We start from the raw sequence: 25,423 nt of genomic DNA, 5'->3' as shown, positions 1-25,423 counted from the left end.
ACACAATAGGCATAAGCAGCTCAGTGGTATAATGTGGCAGTGCTGTTTTGAAAATGGTTATATGATAATGTAATTCAGGCCTGGAGAATATTTAGCTAAATGTATCAATATGAACCTAATTTAGTTAGACATTAATACAATCATTCACATTCAAAATCTATAGTACTCTGATGTATAGATCAGGACAGTTTCTTTCTCCCTGATTCATATCAGTGAAATATATGTTACAGTACACAATAAATAGGATGAGTATCAAATCACTAAAGTGATGTTTTTTCAGTCTTCCGATCTCTATTTACTGAACAGTATCACAACAGCTATATCCTTTAGAGTGTTAATATGTAACCAGAACAAACAGAGAACATAGGAAATGTGGAGAAAAGTTAGATATATAAGCAAGAAAAAGTGAGTTATTGATTTTATTGATTGGTTTGTTAACTTCTGACATTGCAATAAAGCCTTATTTATTTGTATACAGAAGACTCAATTACATAGATACATATTATTTAAACAACTGGGTTATTTACAGGAGAATTGCATTTTCATAAATAATATAGACCTGCATTTCTCAAGCTGATGTTTATCCATTGTTACCACTTAGGGAGTTGTGGTATCCACAAATGCTCTTTGGAGGAAAGTCATTAGAATAACGTTAAGTAAAACCCCTGCTATTGTAACTATACATGTCCAAGGTATACATTAGGACATACAAGCTGTGTTCTTCACAGTGATTGAAATACAAATCATTGCATCCTGCTTTCTATGACTGGAGGAAGAAGCACGCTGGCAATACTTGCCACTGCAATTGACATGCCCCTTTGGTCCAGGATTTCTCTATGCTCTGACAGCCCAACAACACTCTGGATGTGGGATAAGAAGAGGTGGTGAAGGTCCCACAGGAAATGGTTGGGCAGGAGCCTAAGTCTTCCTTTTGCCGGATTAACACCTGATTTTTTTCCTTTATGACAACTGTAAGGAATAGACAGTGGGTGTGTTTGCTATTTCAAACCAGTCCAGGCTATCTTCATAAGACAGCTTCTCTGGGCAGAGAAGCAACACAGCTGTGTTAAAAAGACACACAGTTTGCGCTTGTAGAGCACCATGTTAGCATAACTGTGTGTCTTCCACACCAAGACTGGCTTCTGTTTGTTCATTTGGGAGTATGGACAAAGAACTTAAAATCTGTTTGTCTATATATACCTTTAAATTTTATCTTTGTATTTTGTAAATATAGCTAGGTTCTTCTAAAGGGCTGAATGGGTCTAAGTCAGATGCCAGAATTATTACAGAACTCTGTAATAGTTCTGAAACTATTTCAGAGTTTTTTCTTTAAAAGAATCTTTTCAGAAATAATCTTTCCTTAAAAAGCATTTTTAGAAGGAATCAGTGATTACTTTTTGCCCAACTCCAAATTATGTTTAGTAGGCATGTGCACGTAGTCTGAGGTCTGACATAATCCTCAAAGTAAGTAATATGACAAATGGAAGCTGATGCTGGTTTTGTGTTGTTGTGTAATGGAGTTAGAATAATGACAGGACAATAATATAATAGAATTCTGCAAAGCCTTCACTTGACTTTAAGTGGAAGTAAAATCATGGAAATTAGGATAAATAAAATAATGCTTTGCAAAAAGGATAAAGAAATAGTGTTACCCAAGTCTATTAGTAACATAACATGCTATGAATGCACTTAAATTAATAGCATATTTTGCCAGTAGTTATTTTTCAGTTACTGTAATGCTGAAAAAATAAACAGAAAAATAATTTAAAAAATGAAAGTGATTTAGGAAACTGATTTGTTTAAATCATGTATCTATATTTAAAGAGGCATATGAATATATGTGAAGACAAGTATTTGCGTGGATTAGAAACATTTTATTCCATAAAATTTAATCCTGTTAGGATGTGCTGCAGCGCCCTATTTGAAGCAAGTTGCCTGCCACTTGCTATTTTGGCAAAGCTAAGTCTCATGGCTTCTTTTTGCTTTTTTGTTTCTTCACGGCATGTAGTTACAAAGAGGTCTTGTCATGACAAGACATTTCTAACCAAGAGATCTTTTAATGAAATTCAGCTGTCCTGGGATGTATGCATCTTACATGTAAAGCTTTTTTACCCTGTGCTATATTCTCAAACTTTTCCTAGGAAACTAATCCAGCACATTTATAATCCAGTGGGATTTTGACTCACATAAAGGCAAGATAAACATGTTACAGGAACAGTGTCCAAATGTTTGTCAGCCACTTTGTTATTTCTATGGAGATCTATTTTGGAGTATTTTCAATGTAGAAAAGACTATTTTAGTGGCTGCTGCAGAGTGGTTTATTATCACTGATTGGCAAATAGCTCCTCAAAACCAGACACTATGATGATGTTGGCTACTAGTCTTTTTGCTACCGTTTGTATTTTCAACTTTTGATCTATGGAGGAGGGAAGTACTGAAGGGGTGGGGAGGGGTACAAACCAAGAGCTCTTGGTGCATGTTGTAAACTTGGTTTAGTGATGGTAAGTCTTGACATACTTTTCAAGACCTGGTTGTAAGACTGAATGCTCTTTAAAAACAGATATAAAGTGGCAAAAGCTCCTGGCAAAATTGTAAATAGCCACTACAACTGATTTCAGACAATAATAAAGAGAAGGAAGTCAATTCTGTTCAGGATTTATGAGATCTGGACGTGTGCATGCCATAAGTTTCTTCAGCTTCCAGCTAACATTTTCATTTGAAATAATGTCTCACCCTGCTAAGCCACATCATGAGAACTTGCTGCAGATACCAAATGGTACCAGTTGCTTTTGCAAGGCTGATGCATTTTTGTAGCTGGGACCTTCTGAAGATACCTGTGCAGCTAAATAGATTTATAATGAAGACCTACTAGTTTTGTGATGTAGTTGGATCTAGGTGTGTGAGATCTCCTGCATACAGAGTTGCTACCACTGTTAAGGTTTCCTTCTGAATCTCATCTGGACTTCGACACGATGTCACTCTGTGGGATGGCTCTTTCAAGAGTCTCAGTAAAGTCTGAACAGCTGAACAACCTGTAATGAGGCACTTGATGGAGCTGCCCCACAGGGCTGTGTAAAGACCACAGCAGACGGTGTAAAATTGTTAAAGATGCTGCAGGGATGAAACCAGTGAACTCAGTAGCAATGGTGATAAACTACTGTTGTTTTACCATACTTGTGGCTCAGATTGCTCCAGTAGAAGTTAACATATATTGTAGGGTGCACTTTGCTGAACAGTGACTCTCCTGTGAGGTGCTTTTACTAGGTACAATTGAATACTTCCTTCCTTAACAGGATGTTCTCCTCTCACCAAACTGGGTGATTTGAATTTTTAAACAGGTTCTCGTCAGACTGATAAAATACTAGGTTCATATGCTTCCCACCTTACAGCTTTTTCTTTCCAGTTCCTTGTCAAAGTTGTGAGTTGAATTACTGTCACTGGCTGCCTACCTGTGCCCTCTGTGGAAATTAGTCTATCAATGTAGCTTGTAAAAAGCAAAATATGTCAGACACACTATGCTTTTCTTCCACCCAGAAGCCTGAATTACTGTGCACTAGAGATCATCCACATGTATTGCCTGGCTTTCAATAGGCTGTAGTGCCAGCAGCCAAACACATACTAAGTAACTGTGCAGGATTCCTCAGACAAACAGCATTATAAGATATCTTCATAGTCTGGCTTATTTGGGGGAAGGGTACAGAAGTCAGGTGGGGAGGGTGAGTGTTGGCAAGTTGGGCTTTCGATGGAAAGCTTGCCCTCTTCCCTATTAGGAATGAAACCAATATGCATAGGTAAGCACTGTAAAAAAATCCTAAAAATATCCAAGATAGCTATAAAGACGGCAAACTGTAACAGTTGTTCCAAAATAGATATTCTTTAATGTGCTCACTCTTTGGCATTTAGTAAACTTCCAGGGGTGGAAAGAAAGGAAAGTTTAATTTAGAGAAGCCTCCTGGCCTTCTTAGCTAGGGATCAGCTGCCCAACATGAAATAATAATGCATTCAACTGTCCATCTTCTGGTAACTCACCTTTATCATCCCTGCATACACCAGCACTAACAACAAACAGTGAGTATGAAATGTTGTATGAATTCAAAGACTAATAGGGTCTTTGTGGCCTTAATATTTGTGCTAATGCATACAGTATAAAAGGAACTAGAACTCTCAATATGAAGGGTCCAACTCATAAAAAATGTATGTACCACTAACAAGGGATTTTTATGCACTGTACTTTGTGGGTGAAGAAAAGTAGAATGAGTCTATTTTGAATAAAGAACATACTTTTGCAATTATATCCCTTCATCTTTTCTGCAGTAGCAACACTTCTTTTCTCACATGAAGTATTTGAAGTCGAAGAATATTCATATAGGCACCAATAAGAAAAAAATTTCACATATGGTAAAGAGAAAGAGGAAAAGATAAGACAATGAAAGAGGAGCAAAAATAAAGATGGGAAAGAAGAAAATTTAAGGCCCTTGGGAGAACTGAAATTTTGAGTTATTTGTGATTTTGTCCCTTGGTATGGTTGATTTTTTTTTTTTTTGGATGGTAATTATAACTTGTGGTTGCCCAGAAGAAGTCCTCTGTAACATGAATCACTTTAATAGTCTGATTTTCATTATAAAGAGTCATGGAGTTTTAATGTTATCAGTCCTAATCCAGAAGGATGCAGGTGCATAAGTACAAACCAAGCTCTGTGCACAGGGGTGATGAGGACAGTGATTTCAGCTGCTGCATGTGCCTTGTGGGAGAAGATCCTTTAGGAGGAAATATCTCCAGGGACCAGGCAAAGACAGTATTCTATACTCTGCTGGCAGATTGACTTTGAGCTCTCCAAATGATTTTAGTAGCTTTGCAATAGCAACTGCAAGGCAATTTCAGATAAGTATAAAACTGTGGTGTTTTACTTACTTAAGTACTGAATGATACACTGAGTAAAGCAAATCTGCCCTATTCATACTGCTGTCTAATTCAATGCATTTTCAATGCAGGATTTTTAGCTCTTCTGTATAGGATATTGCATTGACATATATGTCAATATGGTAAATCAATATACCATTCCCTTATCACACCACAAACATTTTCAAAGGTAAACTAGAAGGGCTTTGTACATAGGAAGGAGAAAATTAAGAATGAGAGCCATGTACGTTGACACAATCTGACATTGTAGAAGATGTGCACAGCATTTGTATGTTGTGCTGAAATGATTGTACAGTAAAATCATAACGTCAACATTGCAATTTTATTAGGTTTCAGAGTTAACAAGTGCTAGTAGTAATTCTGCAACATCCAGAATTCTACACATTTGTTTTTGTCTCTTTCTGAGAGTGAAATTACTACCTAAAAATAAAAAATTAAAATCTGAAGTACAGGTCAGTAGAAAAAGATTAATTGCTGAATCATCTGTGTGATAACCTGATACCTAGGGAAATTTTATACAATCCAAAGGAGTGAATTTTGTGCCACATCTTGGTCATGGACTGGAAAGAGACAACTGTCTAACAAACTAAATATGGAAGGTCTAAGCTTACATTTATATCTTTCAGTGGGAGAATCATTATTCTAATATAATTTATGAGATTGATTTTCTTTGCTGAGATAGCAAGAATATCTCCTCTGAAAACCATAGGAAAATAACAATGTAAAATGGTATCAGCATAAAATCTCAATTTTGTCTCCTGCAAGTATTGTAAAATTTAGGTGTGTTTGTGAAATTTTGTGTAACAAACTGATTACTAAGGTTTTACAATGTGCTAGTTTGTGCATGCTTCCTCCTGACATGTCCAAACTCTGATACAACAGGAAAATGAAAATAGTGAAACTAAGAGCCAAAATGTGGTGGTTTGTGGCAGAATGAAGAGGGAATGTTACAATTTTTTTTTTGTTATCAGTTGAATCTTTTTCTTTCAGCTATTAAATTTTGTTCAGCAAGATTGCTCTTAGTATAATTGCTGAGAGTTAAGGTTTCATTAGTGAGGAGCTGAGTTGCTTTGATCAGAGATGATGGACTTTCCCACACCATACCTGATAATTTGAATCATACTAGTTACTATATTTAATTTCCTTAAAAAGTTGGGTTTTTTCTCTTGATTATGATCTAAATGCAGCAATGCTTTGCTCAGATTGTTTAGTTTATTATTTTTTTAGTTTTAAAAACATAAGACTTTTCTCACAGGCAGTATTTTTACTTTAATGATTTAATTCTTAAAACTGTATCATGAATGTGAGTTGTCTCAGTGAGTAAGAAAAAAGTCTGCTTTTGATTTCTTATTGTTATGCTTACTGAGAGATAAATACAAGTAATTTAATGTCGCATTGTGGAACTAGCTAAAGATTTAATATCAACTGTTGCTTGAAATGTGTTCTTTTATTAATGTTAATGCATTTGAAATATTTTCTTATATCTCAGAAGGATTTATATATTCTTTTGATCACTGAAAATCTAGTATTATTGAATTTGATCTAGGTCCTTTTTCAAAGCATTGAGTGCTAAGGAGAGGTGGTCCAGCATATCCCTGAATTTGATACAATTGTGAGACATATTGAATTCATTCATGAAGACCATGAGGAAGTTGCTCATATCCAGGTCATCTGCTGAGATTAGTGCTATGCTCTGGTATGAGCTTTGGCTTTGAGTGAGCTTTGGTGCAGAGTTTGAGAAGAGATGCCAGGGTGCATCATGCCTTTGAGCAGGCACAAGCATACATGTGCAGAAGCGCCAGGGTAGAGCTGGATGTACCAGTTTAATGCACTCAATGCTGTGATGCTGCTCTGTACCATTTCTCAGTCAGCTGCAGGTTTCTTGCAAGCATCAGAGACCAGGTGAGACAAGGGCAGCTGGGACAGGTATTGCATCCAAGTGAGGATGCTGGGGAGCATGTGCAGGTTCACCTTGTCAGAACTGCTGTAGCCCTGGAGCAACCAAGGAGTTGCAGAGCAGTTTTGTGTTTTGACCCATGCCTTCCTGAACAGTGGATCTAGAACTGAGGAGATCAGCTAAATTGTGCTTATTTGAGAGTCCATATTGGAGTCTCTTTTCCCAATTAATTGTAAAGTGGGGCATTGGAGCATTCTCACCTTCTCAGGGCACAGGGAGACACTAAGAACTGAGTTACCTGTTGCATTGCTGAAAATGTGTAAGAAACAAAATGGAAGCAAACAATGGAAAGCCTTTTATAACCAGCACATTTACAGCTGTAATTTTGTATGAAGCTTGGTGGCCTTGAGATGTGGATTTTTTTTTCCTTCTGATGTTTCTCTTGTTGTTTTCTGTTTTCTAAACCAGATATTGTGCAACTTGATTTTTCACTTGGTTTGTGGAATTTTTTTCTTATTTTGATAAGGGGAGAAGAAGGTTGCCTTTGTTTTACTTAGCTTTATTTTAAAAAATATTTTATTTTAAGAAGGCTATTTTAGAGTGTTTACAGTGCACTTCAATTTTTTTTATTGTGTCATGCCCTTCCAGTCCCTTGGTGAGATGAGAGGTATGTATTATATAATTTATAATTAATTTATGATGAATCACATATGATGAATACTCCTTATTAAATATTAAAGCCTTGTCTACAGTCGTGGCAGTACTATGGCAATGGCACGCCTGTCTGTTCATATGGTACAATTGAGCAAGCTCATTGACTTAGGCTGTGTTGTCAGGACTCAGTCGTTATAAGAGCCCTGCCTAGGCAAACAATGTTAAGGAGAATTGTCTCTCTTTTCAGAGTAGCATCCCTGCTACTGCCTTCCCCCTGCCCCTTTTGCACCAGCAGTCAGGGTTGTAATGAGGGTAGAATTTCTGCAAAACACAGTTGCAAACAGAGAAGGTAGCTCCAAAGAAGGAACTACTGCTGGTAGTTCCCCAGCTCCAAAGGGGCTGTTATAAGTCCTGGTTCCTTGCTGGCAGACCCCTCACTAACAGAAGGCTGAGCAGAGTTGGAGTTTAACCTAACAGGAGGTAACAGTAGGCCTGGTTCAGACAAGTGGAAAATCTAGGCTAGATTTTGACAGTCCATTTTCATTAGTGAGGACTGGAATTTGGACAAAGGGATAATTTACCTGCAGAGGTCGTTCCAGCATGTGGAATTAACCAATTCCCAAATAAGCTCAGTAAAACACTGGCAAGAAACAGTGTAGGGGATTGTGTGCTGCCAGTTTAGGGCAGTAGTTCTAAATGAAGGCATTCTTCCAAATTCATAGCAATGAATCTCTGAAGCAGAAATAGTAGAGAAATCAGAAATAGACAGAGCTCCCTGACTCCCCTGAAATCAGGGGAATCCCCCCAGTCAGAAATATAAGGCAGAAAAGAAAAAGTAGCCTTCTAGCAATGTTTTGTGCTCTGCCTTGCCTTCTTCAGTGTTGACTTATGTGTGTCAGTGAATGCAGCATACAGCAAGGAAAAAATGCTGTCATTGTGTGATGCAACAGACATTACCCTGAAATGCTTGCTTCCCTGTATTTAGTGCCAGCCCAGCAGGCAGATTTTCTTGTACATTTTCTTGACTCTTAAGTGTCTGTTATAGCAGGTAGATTAGAAGGGGCGGGAGAGATCTGAGAATTTCAGTCAGAGAATACAGGATTGATAATTTCATATAGGATGTCATATAAGACCACATGAAAGTGTGTGCTGTTTTCTTGAGATGACTGCATCCTATGGGAACTGAATTAGGAGCAGCAGGCAGAGCATTTGAGCACTGAAATAAAAAAAACCCAAAACAATCATCTGTCGTGTGACAGGAATGTAATCCTATGTGATTTCAATTAGTACAATGAAAAAGGAAAGCAGTGTAATTAATTTTGGCTTGATGGTCCAATATAACCAACTTGTGTTACGTAAAGATTTAGTGATCAAATATTGAAAAATCGTTACGGTACAGATAACAGAAATCAGTGGTTCTTTGGATGGGCACCATGGAGAAAAGAATACTGTAAGACAGGCATATTACTTCAGAACTTCTTACATATTTTCTGAGAACTCAAGGTATAAAAATTGCAATAAAATCTAATTCTAACGGCTTTGGTTTTCTTCTTTTCCCCAAGATTTCATTAGATTATTTAACGATATGACAGATTATCAGGAGCTTGTTTTAATATTGATTAAATCACACACATAGACAAAACTCACAGCCCTTAAAATTACATAAAAAAACTTGACTTATAAGATTTGATCTTAATGGGGAGTGATATCTTCATTGGTATTGAGCCTTGGATCTAACGTCACTTTATAAATACAGCTGTGAAGATTAAAAAAGAAAGACCATAACAGTATGTGGAAATTACCAAAGGAAAAGTTATGTTTAGGAACATAGCACTTTATTTTGTATAGGAGGACATAATACTGGGGAAACCCTATTTTTGGTCTTAGGGGTGGCATCAGCACTAGAATTGCTATGCATTTGAAAGAAACAGTTTTCACTGAATTGGGCATATCTAGTTACATTTTTCTCTTTTCATTTAACTTGAATGAATAAATTGCAGAAAAAAAATTTAGTGACTGCGTCTCTTTTTGCATGTTACTAGGCAATTTTTTGAATCCTCACTGATTATAGTACGTCAGCTTATTCTCATTATTAAATGACAATGGTCATTAAAATGGCAAACATATTTCTGTAGAATTCCCTTTATAAAATGTCAGCAAGTTTGTATGTTTTTATTAGCTCCAAATCAGATATTTCAATAGACCATTTGTAAGTATTCCTGGAGTAATGTCCATTTCTGAATTTTTAAGACCACACTAAGATATTACAAATTAATCAGATTTTCAGATTTCTGCATAATAAGTCTGCACATTTATTGTTTAATCCAATTCTAAAATGCTGTTATGATTGACAGCTTGCTGTAGAGATGGAAGTCAATTGAATAATATGTAGCAGTCAATTTTATTTGAACCTTAATGTGGTGAAGGTGGGTTTTTTCCACATTTCCATTATTTATAAGTTGTTCCCCTTGGAGAATATATAAAAGAATTTGTTTTAAATGAGCTGATAATACCCTCTTTAAAATTTATGACAGAATCATATCCTTTTTCCTTACAGCACAAGGGTGTGCCAAGAAACTGTTTCTGAATTATCTTGCTATTCATAGGACAAACATTAGAAAAGAGCATCTTGTTAAGGTTTACTCAGAATGGAATTTGAACCACTCATCAGGAAAAAAAAAACAACAGAAACAAAACAGAAGATATCATACCAATCAGGAAACCTGATGCCTTTGCCAGGGATTTTTTTATAAGAGACCACAGTACTCTTGCAGCCACATGTGATACTTGCTGTCATTCTTACAACCTCAAAAATCAATGTGGGCCTGATCATCATTGAAAAGTTGGAAATCAGTTGAGCCCTTCGCCCAGAGGAAATGGAGGATTGGGATCTAGTTCTGAAAGTACCAATACTTTCTTGCAACTGATAGGATGTTTTTATTTTTCTTCCTCCCTTTCAAATCTGTATTGCAGATTTCAGCAAAATTTAGCAGGGCTGGACTGTGTTCTATGCTTAGCAAGTCATTAGCACCCAGCATATGTTCAATTGTTGGATATTGATCATCTCAATAAATGCTGGAAATCCTTGGTTTTGCAGAATTTTGCTAATCCTCCACATGCAATTTAAAAAACAAGCCGTCATATGGAAGCTAACTAGTTTTCATAGTGCCTTTTTATTGTGCATAGTACAGCCTTTGCTTCCTCAGTAACTGACAAAAGAAAACACTTTATTAAGATAGAAAGTAGATGTGACTTGATTATTTTTCACATAATTTTTGCTTTCAGAAATTGCAATGGCTGATGCTCACCTAAGCGTAAAAAATGCAGTTCCTACACACACAGAGTGCTCATGTGCTGTATGTAAATTGATGTATAATGCAACCCACATTAGCTGGGTTGATGATAGCTTCAGTTTCACTGCTGTCAGATTTCTATAACTCTTTGAATGAGCTGGCTGGTCTGAATGAACGTTAGCATAATTTATGCAGCTGATAAGCAATTTGAGTGCTTGAGTTATTGATAAAGCACTTTAACATATCATTTTCAGCTTCATGTTATGTGACATCAGAGTAGAAGGTAATGTGGCAGTCCCCAGGCTTGATATTAAAGTCAATCTGTTCTCTGAATTTCAGAGGCCAGAGGAAATACAGTGTTGCCTGATACAAGCCCAGCAGACCAGCACCAACCCAGTCAGTCCCATCCTGCATTCCCTGTTGGGCCTCAGGTCAGTATCTTTCCTTTTAACTAATTGAGATGTGCAATTTGATGAACAATAAGTAACTGTGACTGATCATTGCTGTGTATAATGTAGAAAATATGAATCTCTTTGACTGCGTTCAGTGGTAAAAAAGAATATGTATCAGGTATATTTTAAAAGTCAAGTTTGTCAGGATTAGATTTTGTTTGCTTTTCTAAAATAAAACCAAAGTTTTACGTACTTAGGAAGTTAAAATATTTTAATTTCTTATGTAAATTACTTCTGAAATTAATATAATAATTTAATATTGAAAATCGTGTGCAATTTTAATGCAGAATTATTGTCTCTGACAGTTGTCTGTCACACAGAACTCCTGTATCAGCCAAGGTATTTCATTATCTTTTATGCCAGGTATTTATTTTCTTTAGAGCAAAGTGTAGACAAAGTAGTATTGCATTTTATAAGACTTTAAAATATTTCCTATCCCACGTCATGATTTTATCCAAATTCAGCTATACTCTAAGATACTCAATATTCCACTTCCCAGTTCAGTCTTGGTCCACAAAGCTTCTGGTAGTTGTCACTAGTGTTTTCTGCTATTATCAATCAGTATACAACCAGGAATTTTTGGGAAATGTTGGCGTTTAGGTACTTGTAGACTAAGTTATGTCTTCTTTCACTCATAAATTACTTTTGGTGTATGTGTAATGAATTTTCCAGTCTAGTTTCAGCTGGGCTTGCTACTATGCTATTTGACTGAGGCTTACAGTTTCAGACTGTCACAGTTGTCAAACTTTTCTGTGTTGGTGAAAATGTATGCTTTTAGATACTGGAAGCAGTGCATGTCTGTAATGGAACACGAAAGGATCTCAAGCAAGAAAGTTGCAAGTGTGTAATACTGAGTCATACACACTAAAATAGGTTTGTATCTGTGGTTTCTTACAGCCACTACTGACAGCCCAACAGTTAGCCTCAGCTGTAGCAGGGGTGATGCCAGGAGGCACTCCAGCCCTGAATCAGCCAATCCTTATTCCTTTCAACATGGCCGGGCAGCTGGGGGGCCAACAAGGACTCGTCCTAACTCTACCTACAGCAAATCTCACCAACATCCAAGGACTGGTAGCAGCAGCTGCAGCAGGAGGCATCATGACTTTGCCATTGCAAAATCTACAAGGTAAGTCATGTTCATAATTTTTCTAACAGGTTCTTTCACCATGTTTTGTGCCCTCTCTTACTTTAAACTGAGTGATATCTTTTTCAAATTAAATGTTGCTCTCCATGAATATTGAAAAGTAATACCTGGATTGTTTTTGAATGCTTGAGAGACACTTAAGGGCTATTTGCCTTTTTATAGAAACATATTGGAATTTGGGTCTTACATTTTGTGAGTCAGTAATGCAAACCACTTGAATGACTCATTAGGTTTTCCTGTCATCAATGATCAATGCTCTCTACTCACAGATCACTTGGAGATTTCAAACTATAGAATAACAGAGTCATAGAATATCAAGGGTTTGGAATGGACTTTAAGATCATCTAATCCCAACCCCACCTGCCATGAGCAGAGACACCTCCCCCTAGACCAGGTTGCTCAATGTCTTACCCAACTTGTCACAGTTGGGACATCCCCAACCTCCTTTGGCAACCTGTTCCACTGTCTTATCACCCTCCCAGCGAAAATTTTTTTCCTAATATCTAATCTAAATCTTCCCTTTTTCAATTTGTACCTATTATTCCTTGTCCTTCCACTACAGATCCTGGTGAGCAGTCCCTCTCCAGCTTTCTTGTAGAACCCCTTCAGATACTGGAAATTTGCCATAGGGTCTCCATGTGATCTTCTCCAGGCTGAACAGCCCCTACTTTCTCAGCCTGTGTTCATAAGGGAGGTGCGCCAGTCCCCTTAAAAACTTCATAGTCCTCCCCTGGACTTGCTCCAACAGTTTCACATGTTTCTTATCTTGGGGTCACCACAACTGTGCATACTCCAGGTGGGATGACATGTGAGCAGAGGGGGCAGAATAACCTCCTTTGACCTCCTGGCTACGCTCCTTGTGATGCAGCCCAGCACTTGATTGGTTTTCTGAGCTGTGAGGACACACAGCTGGCTTGTGTGGAGTTTTTCATCACCTGTAACTCCCAAGTCTTTCTTACCAGGGTTGCTCTCAATCACTTCTCTGCCCAACCCATTGGTGTGTCTGGGGTTGCAGTGACCCAGGTGTAGGACCTTGCACTTTGCTTTGTTGAACTTCATAAGGTTTGCTTTAGCCTACATCTCAAACCTGTCAAGGTCCCTCTTAATGCCATTATTTCTTCCCTCCAAGCAAGTTGACTGCAACACACAACTTGTTTCACCACTTTTGATTAAAGCAGCTGTATGATTAGAGGCAACTAAAAATACAGTATTGCATGAAAATAACTTTTTATAAAATTTACAATAAAATCAGAGTTTTCTCATCTGTCATCCATGCCCTAGATATATGTTTTTGTTCTTGCTGTGGGAGTTCTGCTTTATCGATAAGGTTCTGCCATCCTCTTTCAAGTTGTTGAGAGAGTTGCATGACTCCAAAGTAACTAGGAAAAAGTTAATCTCTGTATGTATCCTCTCTATTATCTGAGCTGTACCATGCTTGCAATGGTTCTACCCTGAGGGATCTGTTAATTTTCCCTGTGGTCTAAAATCAGACTGAAAGCAGTTCTATAAGATCCCTTTTTTCCCCTGTTCAATCAGTGTGTCTGACACTCTTAGGAATGGTACACAGTCCAAGTACATATGATATAAAATACAGATGTATTTATTTACTATTCCTAACTATGTTGATACTTCTCAGAATGCAGTTGCTTCTGAATAGAATGGAACAAAATATAGCAAGATTAAGTGTTAGCCAATATCTTACAACAGAATTGTATAGTTTTGATGGACGAGGACAGTAAAGGAAGTGATAGTCCAGTGTGAAAGTGATGAAGGTGTGAGCAAGAAGTATAAAAAGAAAGCTGTAACTTGTTAGATTTATTTATTTATTTATTGTTATTTCTTTCCAATGTAAATGGTACAAAATATTTTCCTCAAACAAAATGGAAATTTTAGAAAAGTAATCCTCTGCACTGTGCCCTAAATACCTTTTAGTCATTAAACTCTGGTGGCTGCTGATTACCAGATGCATTATTTGAAGCACCAGATCCTACAGGTTGACAAACAGAGAAAACAAAGAGACAGCTCTTGTGTTGAACAAACTCCCTTACAAAGCACATGCATAGTACTCTCACCTGTTGGGAGCAACTACTTGCCTTTACCTTGTGCATGTTTTAAAGTTTAATGTCAACAGACCTCTCTTATCATAGTTGTAAATGGTTTTCACTTTAATGTTTAAAATAATGTCTCTCTCATACCATTAAGCTGCACCAAAGAACCTGTCATTCATAAATGATAGATGAAAAGGACACACTAATGCACAAATTTTGCTTGTTTAAAATTTGAGAGTGCATGTAAAGTAGGAATGGGAGATTAAAAAAATAATGCAAGAACAGGAGCGGGTAAAAGCAGATATAACAAAGTGAAGGGGAAGTAGCTTTTTAGCGTAGGTGGATGATGAAATCTTAATGAAGAAACGGGCATTATAAAAATGTATCCTTCCACTCTGGAGTGCTCCAGGTTAGAGTTGCTGGGTATGTAGTATTATAAATAAACATAAGCTTGTGCAGTTCTTACGTCATTTATTCACTGCAGGTTGCAAAGCTGGAGAGTAGGGATTAAGCCAGCAACCTTTGCTCTTTAGTTTAGCCATGGATGTCTAATTGCTAGCTAAAAGATGTAACTTTGCTGCCAAATAAATTTTGCAAGCAATGACCTTAGGAGATGAAAAGGTTTCCTTTATAATCTTTACAGGTAGATAGAAACCTGGGATCAAATAGGGATTTGCAGGAGCAGCAGGTTCAGTTCCCTGTCTATGAACACAATCACACCTTCCATAATGTATCCGAAAGGAGTAAATCTCATGAATTTATTTAGTTGTGTCACTGTTTGTTGTCTTCCCTACCTTTCCTTCCTGATCTTCCAAGCAAGTGTTACTGCCTGCCCTCAGTTTTTGGAAGTGAAACTGATACACAAGGCAGCAAAGTAACCTGGTCAAGATAGCTCCTACTATCCTGAGTCATAGCTGAAAACTGCCATTGCTTGCCCTGTAACCCACTGTCTAATGCATGCATGAATGAAGATAGGAATCAGGTGAGAGTGTTGTGTGGTATCATCAGTTCCACTGAACCTGACTGACTTCTGGTCCCTGTTTCTTTGGGGGGTTTTCCTTGGGGTTTTTTGGTGTTTGTTTTTTGGTTGGTTGGTTGGTTTTTGTTTGTTTGTTGTTGTTGTTGTTTGTGGTTGGTTGAAAATAAGCATAGAATGTGCGTTCTCTTTTATAGACATTTTTATAGGTATACTCATAAAAGCCCATGTTTGAACACAGTTTGGTAATTCTTGCTCTTTTGGTGAAATCAGACACTAATCACCAGTTTCCATCTCTTAACCTCACTGTAGCATGGCCAACTTAGATAATGGGATGACATGTTTTCATGCTGTTTTCCAACCTGTCTTAATAATCCTCTTGTCACATCTACTGTTCCTGAATTTTCAATGAGGTCAAGCATAGATGCTCACAGCTCCTGTGAGCTGGGTCTTCTACTGTCTTTCTTCTCTTGTAAGTAAACTTCTAAAACTCTTCAGTAAGTAAACTTCTGAAACTCTTCATGGCAAACTACCCCAGCTAGGTAACTCAAAAGATACTCTTAAAACTTTTTGAATAATGTATGAATTCAGAAAAGTCTGATCTGACAGAGTACTTGAATTCATACTGAATGTTGATCAAGGGAGTAATTCTACTATATATTTTGTGTGCCACGTACATGTTTAAATGATTTTCTTCTGAGGAACTTTCAGGTCTGGTTCAGGGTGATAAGTGTGAAATCTCCGAGTGCCTAAATAAAACAATGAAAATTCTTGTTTGTGAAAAGAGAAAAGAGTACTCAGTGATAGGCATCACAGAGGAGATATATTAAGTACATAAAATGAGAAATCAAGAGTTTATTTCAAAATGGAGCAATTAATGATTGCTCACACAGTATAACTTAGTGATATTGCTTATACTTCACTCGCCAGTTACCTATAAAAATATTTTTCTCCCAAATGTGTTTGTGTTAACTTGTTCGGTTGCTATGTGGTCCTGATCCACAAATAAGTTGATAGGAATTTTATTGCTGTAAGTGAAAAGAGGTTTAGACCAAACCTCTTCCAAAATGTCTTTTCTTCTTCCTCTACATACTTGATTATTTTCTTTCTGTTCATTACAGCCTGGCATTTGCCATATACACCGCTGTACTGCATCAAATACATCCAGTGTAGGCGAACAGAAGGAACAGAGGTGAATGTGTAAATTCTTGCTGTGAAACTTAGGAAAATATGTTTTCCCTGGCTTCAAGTAAGCAAATTTCATATTCACAACTAATATGCAAATAATACAATTCACTGAGATGGAAGAGGGTGGCAGAATAAAAGTATCTACCTTAGGGGAAACAGAAATCCCTCAACATAACACCTGTGGAATTTTGAGTTTCCTTCTACAGATCTTTGAAGAAAACAGTAAAATCAGCAACAATAACTTTTTAGTGTAATCCACTAAAAGCACTGAAGATAAAAGTTTAAAAACTATCCATAAAATATGTCATCCCAAGAAACTTACACACCTGTTTTCCACTCATCATTTCTCAGAAATGGAATATAGGTGGAATATAGCCATGCTTTCCTAAAATTTTGCAGGTGTCACAATAACAGTCGTGATGTGAGAAGGGAAAAGTGGGGCAGGTGCTTCACAAGACACTGTGTTTCCTCTCTTCTGCTCTTAGTTCATTGGTTCTTGGCCTGCCTTTATTGACTTAATGCAGAAAGTAGTCTGACAGCTTCCCTCTTAATCATCCAAACTGGTGATTGTAAGTACTCACCTTCCTGTCTTCAGGAAACTTTTCTATGGGCTGAACAGTTTCAGTTTTTGTGTCTCTTTTGCCAGGTCAGATTTCTTTCATTTTTGGGAGGACTATGTTCTTTTTTTAAAAATTTAGTTATCATTCTCAAGAATCTCTCCAAGGGACTAGTAGTTGCTTAATCTCAGAGTATTCAGTAATGCCTGGGAGCTGATATTCATGAAAAGACATTCTCTCCTTAAGCCCATCTGATTTTTATGTCTCAGTGTAATATTTCTGTATAGCTGAACAAGAAACCTTTTGGGTTCGGGAGCTGAGTTTGTTCTGACTTTTTTTCTTTATGTTATTTTAACCCTGTGAATTTCCTGTTGACATAACTGAAAAATGGGAAGGCATTCCAGTCCCGGGGAGTTGCTAACCTCTGTCCTCTCTTTTTAGTCTCTTTTCCATGACAACCAAAGCAGTTTTAGCTAAAAGGTTAACATATTTTAGCTATTCTTTTAGTATATGTGATTGAAATTAGAGAAGGACAATGTGTTGGTTTTGCATCACAGAAGTGATGTTTTGGGAGAGACTGTTGGTAGTTTCCTCTGTGTCTGATTGGAAACCAATCTGTGGTTGGCTTTGGGAACTGACAAGCTGTTGAACCACTGGAAAGCTGTACACACTTCTGAGAAAAACACATGTTAAAGATGAAAGAAAGTGCTTTGCCTTTCTCCTAATCCTATCTCACAAGGAGAAATGAATAAGTATATTCTAATGAGTACACTAGTGACTGATCAACACTAAACCCACCATAGGCAGTGGTTTTTGTGAGCTCACTGCTGGGTGCTCACTCGCCATGGATAACAATCTGGGAGTCTCTCTGCAAAGGGCTGGTCCAAGTATATTTTATCACACAGCAATGGCACACCAGTGTTTTAGAGATATACGCCAATACAGAGAGAGGATGACACTGGAAGCTTGAAAGAAATCAACAAGCTGGAGACTGTAGCCTCATGACACTGAAACTTTGTGTATTTTATTTCCACTACCCATTGTACTGCTCCATGAGTGGATGTCAATAATTTATTTACAAGTCAAACTTTTTCAGTCTTGAGTCATGAAAGAAATGAGAACAAACTATCTCTCTAAATCACTAGTGAAAGGCTTCAGTGCTGAAAGGAAGTCTTGCATAGCTGAAAATGTGAAATCATTAAATTACATTATTTAAACAGCAGCAGGTCATATTTTAGCAGCAATACAATGGAAGGGGAAATGTATTAAACACCCTGAGAGATAAGAGGTAGCCATTAAAATGCACTGATATGGGTTACAGTTGACATAGATAATGGTAAAAAAAATAAGAAGGCTTTTTTTAATGTGGAGATCAGTCAAAAAGAATGTTAGGTAAAGACAATAGTAAAAAAATAAAAACTATTGTTTACATTTATTAGGTCTTGTTTCCTCTGAACAGAGATTTGTATTATTAATTGTATGACAGATAAAGTAAATATGCTCTGTCTCCATTCCTCCATGTACACATACCTTAAAAATCAGAAATCAGAGAGAGATGAAAAACAAAAAAGAGACAGAAAAGAAGTAAACTACAAGCTTCAATTTCTTACTGATCTAGAGTGCAAATTCCAGTTTCTTAGAACATTTTTCCCTTTTAACTAAAGTGATGCCGTCCCTATTCATTTGTATTCCCCTTCAAGTAACATGAAATAGCTTTCAGAGTCTACAGAAAGGCAGTGTTTCACTTATGTATTTTAATGAGCACCAATGTCAGTAATAATCAAAATGATGTTTCACTTAGAGGAATAGTTTATTCCCAGGTACTTTTGCAGTGTACTAACATAACCAGAACAAGAATGACAAGAACCAAGAAGAAGTGCTGCACTCATAGCAATTTCTGTGAAGCCCTCAAACCAAATATATCTCCCCTCTCACTGTATAAATGCTGCACAAAATGCAGTCACTGTGAAGGGCTCACTTGCACAAAGAAGGGGATAGCCAGCCTTCAAGACAAACCTCCCTAGCACAGTACATGGAAAGAAATAAAACAAATGTGAGCATCCGTAAGCACACCGTGGCATGCACAGAGTGTCTATGGATTAGCAGCTGCTACAGCAGTTTCCTCAGGCTATCAGCTGTATCCCATCCAAACTGTTGTAGGATAACTGAACTAATATGCAGAGATCCCTGAAGATGGGATGAGCTGTCTCTGCTGGGTCTCCCAGGAAATATACTTTTTAAGAAGGCCTAACATTTGCTTTTGGAAGAAAGGACAAAATCTGCTTTTCTGACAGTAGTATTAGCAAGAATCTTACTGGGTTGTTTGTTTATTTGTTTGGGTTTTTCCCCATAACACAAGGCTTCTCCTGTGTGAATGCATTGGCCCTATGTTAATTGCTCATCTTATTCAGTGGCAAATTGCTGCCTTCAGAGAGCAAACGTGAAAGGTTCAAGTCTTTATTAGTTACTAGCTGTTTATTGATCAGTCCCAGAGTGTTAGCTATTTGTTGTCTGGTTTCTCTGCCCCATAAGTTAAAAGCCTACCACTACAGGCATTAAAATGCAGTAGTCTTAACGCTCTGTTGATCTCCACCCAAAACAGATCACAGATGTGCCTTTTTTTTTTTTTTTTGGCTACTGATGGTTATAGAACATCGGTGAGAAGTAATGGTGCGATGTAGATCAAATTCTGAAATCAAAGTGTTTGCACCTACTTAAACATTGCAGGCCAAGTACTGGCAAAGTCCAAATTTCCAGACTTTTATGCCAAGAAGCAGATGGGAAAGATGGAAGTAGGCTGCACTTCCTCACCCTCCCCGAAGTTTTCACCAAAACCCCATTGGTTAATTATTCTTTGGCAGGCATGACCATTCAGCTAGGAGTTGTGGCATGATTGGTATGCAAGGCCTAGTCATTTTGGGGAATGTACACCTTTATTGAGCCCTGACTCAGACTGATATTACTCCTGGCAAGAATATTCTGTGTGCAGGATTATAAATGAAATTTCCATCAACCAGAACATGGGTGCATTTTAATGCTGCGTTTAAAGTATATCTTTGCACCTGTTTTGAGAAGCCTTTAATCTTCTCTTGAATTTAGACCGTGACAATTTAAATTAATGTAGAGAAAGCTTATTCCAATAATGTGAAGCACTCAACTTACTGTAATCCTACAAAAGTCAAGAAATTTCAAAAGCTAGTGAAAAACCTAGCTAGTGTTTGTCACTATGTTCTTCACCTCTGCATTTTTGCACATGTGCTACATGCAGTAGTGAATCACATGCAAATAGTCTAGATCACATAAAAATAGATGGGCACATCTATATGCACATAGGATTCTTATGCTGGTCCAAGACTCCCTACTTAATAGAGAGAGATGTGCAAAGATTACCACAATGGATTTGCAACCTTCACACAATTTCCTTGCATTAGTGGATTTAAGTCAGACATTTATAGTATTTGTGATTTAATTTCCTTTGTTTTTCTGTGGTATTTGTATTAATAAAATCACTATGATTCATGTTTTAAAAACTCCCTGGACACAGATTTGTGTTCCTGATTCATCAGTGAGATTGTAATCAAGGACATTTACATTTAGGGACTCATAAAAACAACAAAGTCTTTACTCACCAACAGGGTAATGTGATTTTGAACGCATGGAACATACAAATTAAATGCCTGAGAACCAATTTTTTTAAAATGAAATTCCCTTAATGTCTATGTGGTTCTGTACCACAGAACCATACCTCCTATTCTTTTTTGTCATGGAAAGTTCTGAAGGTATCTTATGACTTTCTCATTAAAATCTTAAAGTTTATGCATCTTTAAAACTTTTTTTTTTGTAATTTGAGAAAAAAATCTGTCTGCCACTGAGATTTCCTCATAAATGGGAAGAGAATCTACCTAGTAACATCAGAAATTATAAAAGTGGAACTTCCTCCTATTTTCTTGTCCCCAAACCTCTGTTGAATCTTATGTCCTTTGGGTAGAAAGTTGTACTCATGGAAATCTTCAGGCCTCGATTTCATTTTCCTGAAGCTGCCTTTATTCCTTGAATGTTCCATCTTTGCAAGCTTGTTACTCCAACAGATGTAGCAGAGAGCACAGACCTGAGACCTGTATTCTTGCTCTGCACTTTGGCCCAGGTGTTCCATATGATGGAGGACAAGCCAAGCACATTTTTTGGAAGTCTTCCCACCTGTAAACAAATGTATAGACAGTTAGCAGTTATGCTTTTCCTACAGAGTGGCTTAAATCATTACTGTTAGATGCCTGGAGTTCCTCACACTTAGCTAGATCTAAATGTCATTAACTCCTAAATCTTATTCTGATCCATAGACATAAACGACTCCAGGCTCTTTTTTCAGTACTTGTAAAAATAAGGTGAATTTTCCTTATTTTTGGACCTAAAGTAATTTTTTTCAGCTGATAGAAGTACTGGAGTTTTCAACCCAGGTCAATAAGTTCCAGCACCATACAGGCTCTTAGATGATTGCCTGCTATAATTTTTTGTTTATTTGTTTGCTTTTAGCATAAATATTGCTTTTAAACTTAATAATCTGTAGACTTGACATATCATAGAGACTCTTTTTTCACTTATTTGTGTTTTAATATGATAAATTATGCAATGTTAAAAATAAATCTTCATCATAAAGAATAGAATAAATAATTTCCAATTATTTATTCTATTCAAGTAAATGGTGATGCCTCAGATTTACAGTGTCTTTTCCTTTCTGTTTCTCAGATCCCATTTCAGTCTCCTGTGCCTTTCCTCATCCAAAGCTGGCTCTGTCCATCTTTTATGTTTCAGCTTGTTTTCTTAAGCTATTCACAACCCAGTTATTCCTGAATATGTTCTGTGCTGTGTAGCTGATTTCCTATTGCATCAGCAGTAATAACTGAAGAAGAGGTGATAAAACTGTTGTAATTTTACTGTTATACTGGGCCCCTGTATTTTAGAAGATGCGGTAGTAACAGGACATGAATCCTATCTAAAAAGCCAAGAAATAATAGTAGAACATTTTTAGGAAATTCACTTATGGACACCCTGAAAGTTGTTTCTTTTATCTTTGTTATTTTTAAAAGGATAAAAATCTCTCAAGAACAAATTTTGAACCTGTTTTCTGAAAACTGTAAAGTTTAACATCTGAACAGAATAATCACTTTCAGCATCTCTGTTCAAGATTCTGGCTTTTCTTTTCCCAAATCAGTGCTTGTGAATTGTAAAAGAAGAATGTGGTTCCCCCCACTCCCCCTTTCCCAGCACTGCAGCATCTTGAAAAAATATTCAGTTGCCCAACTGCACACCTTTCATTTTACTGGCAACCAAATCACTTCTTTGCATATATGTTTTACTCTGCTTTAGCAAGTGTGGTTGTTCATGTTACATTTATCTAACATGAGCACCTTTGCCGGTTTGTAAACAAAATTAAAAACATATACTATATTCTCCATTTCTCAAAATAATATAATTGGTTCTAAGTGTAAGACTTATTAAGTGTATCTTTATGCATTTATGTTCCCATGAGTGCTATTATTTTAAATTTTTTTAGTGATATTTATGTATAGTCAATGTTCAACATCAGATAATTTGAGTTTCCTGTGTTTGTAAGATAACTCACAAGGGAGAAAGTTGTATTAAATAAATAATACCCATAAATTTTATACTCCCATATATTTCAAAGCTAATGCAGCTAACTTTCAGTGGAATGGTAACATAAGACACAGTGCCATAATATGATTGATTTGTTTTGACAGCAGCCAAATAATTGAGAGTGAAAGGTGTCAGCACAGATGAAATATTGTGTAAGCCACATTCAGAAGGCAACCCCAGCAGCAATAGCAACTGGAGTTTTATTTCCTTTGATATCACACTGTTACTCACTTCCAGTTTATTATAAAACCATGAAAGATATGCAACTTTACGTATGATGGAGGCTTTTATGGAAAGGATAGAAACAAAAGTTTGTCAGGTACTTGAGCAATAGATACTGACAATGGGATTTATGATGGATACAATATACAAGGATAAATTATCTTAATCTTTCCCATTAGTTTTCTTTCTAATTTTAAACACTTTTTGCAGGCTACTGCTTATCTGGCATCTTAGCTCTAGCTTGGAGGGTAAGTGATTCCCTCCAGAGCAACCAGTCTATGGATTGCTTGGCAGGGGATCACTGCAAAAACAGTACTGCAATTACCCTCCCCAGCAGTGAAACTTAGTTTTGGTTCACCTCTTTTGCACAGCAAACTATATAACTATACACTTTCTGGCTGAGACAGGGTATGGCTTGTATGTTTGCATCATGGCATCCAACTGCACTGCAAGGATTACAAAGGACTGTAGCATCTTTTGAGTCCAGGAGACTGCAAGTGTACAAGTAACCTATTACAGAAGGTAGCCAAGTAGACCAGATGGAATAATGCCTGAACATGTAACATGAAAAAAACCTCAAAATTCCTCTACAAGTGCATACATACTAGATTCCAGAACCAAGTAGAGAATCACTTTTGAAAGAGAAAATCACTTTTGGGCTTTCTTAAAAGTACATTGAACAAGTGACTACAGCATGCTTGTAAAAACCCAAGCTGTAAAGCTTTCTTTGTCCTGAAGAGTGATTGATTTTAGAGGGAGCCAGCCTCCAAGGTACAGTTTGAATTGAAATTTATATGTCCTGCCTTTCATTTCAGAAATGCTCTACTAAGACACAGTCTGATGTGAATGACAAGGGTTCTCAGTAATGAGCTCTTGCTCATGCAAAACAAAACAAACTATGACAACCATCATGTTAACAAGATCAGGAACCCTTGTGGCTTTGTAATCTAGCATCTAATCTATATCTATACCTATACCTATACAAATATAATTATTTTACTTGGAAAAAGTAAATAACAGAATGGGATGAGATTTCCAATACAGATCAATTTATACACAGTCCCATTCTACTTGCATTCTTTTTGTCTCCTGATCTAGTAATTTCATAAATGGCATGGTGGAGATTGGAAACCAAGGCTAAAAAACCTAGACCTACTATTATTAATAAAGGAAAAGTTTTCATTGAAGTGGTGTAGGAGGTCAGGAAGTAAACCACTGTTCATAAAATATGTCTTACTGTAGAGCTGTATCTACCGAAGTATTTTGTTTAAAACAGGTACAGGAGACTTGAAAATAATCCTTGTGTTTTCACCATTTTCCTCCTGTTTGACCTGAGCAGACAAGATTTCTTCTGGAGAAAACTAAACTTAGAATTCCACTACAAGTGCATACCTACTACATTTCAGAACCAAGTGGAGATACAAAGGACCAAACCAACAACTGGCCCTTTGGACAGCTTCAAGACCCATGCATTCAGTGCAAAGCAGAGTAAATACTGTCCAAAGAAGAAACCCTGAATTGCAAGTAGAGAGAGTGAGAGGGACTCACAGCCACTAGCTTCCATCTAGTCATCTTCTCATACTGCAGGAAATTACTTGCTAACGTTCATGCTTCGGGAAGAAGCAATTTGTGACTATTGTACATGCAATGAAAACAAAACCTCATTGCTTATGATTCAGAGCAATATAATTTAGGTAGAGGCTTCTCTTAGAGCACTGAGTGCCCAAGTTGCAGGGCTGTGTGGCTTATGTAATGACTAGATCTCTGCCATCAGAACCTGCAGTTAAGATTAGCTTGGTAGGTCTGATTTTAGCCAGCAGCAGCTATACTGTTCTCTTCAGTAATTGAAGACAGAATGCTGAATGTGGAATGTCTGCATGTTTGTGTGTGCATAAATCTATTGATAGGCATTGAAATGGGAACAATGAAAGCATAGGCTTTCCAAGTGTCATGTTTTCTGTACAGATGTTAGTCTCCTCATCCAGAAGTATTACATGACTACATAAAGACATGGATGGGCAAAAAGACTGTTGGGAGAGTGCATAATATTCATGAAAAGTCCCTTCCCTTCCCTTCCCTTCCCTTCCCTTCCCTTCCCTTCCCTTCCCTTCCCTTCCCTTCCCTTCCCTTCCCTTCCCTTCCCTTCCCTTCCCTTCCCTTCCCTTCCCTTCCCTTCCCTTCCCTTCCCTTCCCTTCCCTTCCCTTCCCTTCCCTTCCCTTCCCCTCTTCCTTCCCTTCCCTTCCCCTTCCCGGAACTTCCCTTTTCTTTTCGTTGTCCCAGCTTGTACCAATGAGCTGTACTACATATTTGTACTTCTACCATTCCTTTTAGGCTCCAACTAGCTCCTTCATCCAGGAACCTTTGTCCAGTAGGCTGGGGAGTACAAATTCTTCCTGAGAAGAATTTCACAGCGTAGTGT

At 37.3% G+C, this 25,423-nt stretch overlaps 1 protein-coding gene across 1 annotated transcript in view; it reads left to right on the top strand.

The window, feature by feature from the left end:
* The window catches only part of POU6F2 (POU class 6 homeobox 2), a 308,911-nt gene that overhangs the window by 123,158 nt on the left and 160,330 nt on the right, over window positions 1-25,423 (top strand). Inside the window, exons 3-4 of the mRNA XM_054644613.2 lie at window positions 11,104-11,195; window positions 12,114-12,342. Of these exons, the coding sequence (XP_054500588.1) occupies window positions 11,104-11,195; window positions 12,114-12,342 (321 nt within the window). The remainder of the gene's footprint in view (window positions 1-11,103; window positions 11,196-12,113; window positions 12,343-25,423) is intronic.

Source organism: Agelaius phoeniceus, chromosome 1, assembly GCF_051311805.1.
Source record: "Agelaius phoeniceus isolate bAgePho1 chromosome 1, bAgePho1.hap1, whole genome shotgun sequence".
NCBI classification, from domain to species: Eukaryota; Metazoa; Chordata; class Aves; order Passeriformes; family Icteridae; genus Agelaius; species Agelaius phoeniceus.
This window is presented reverse-complemented; position numbering and strand designations above follow the sequence as displayed.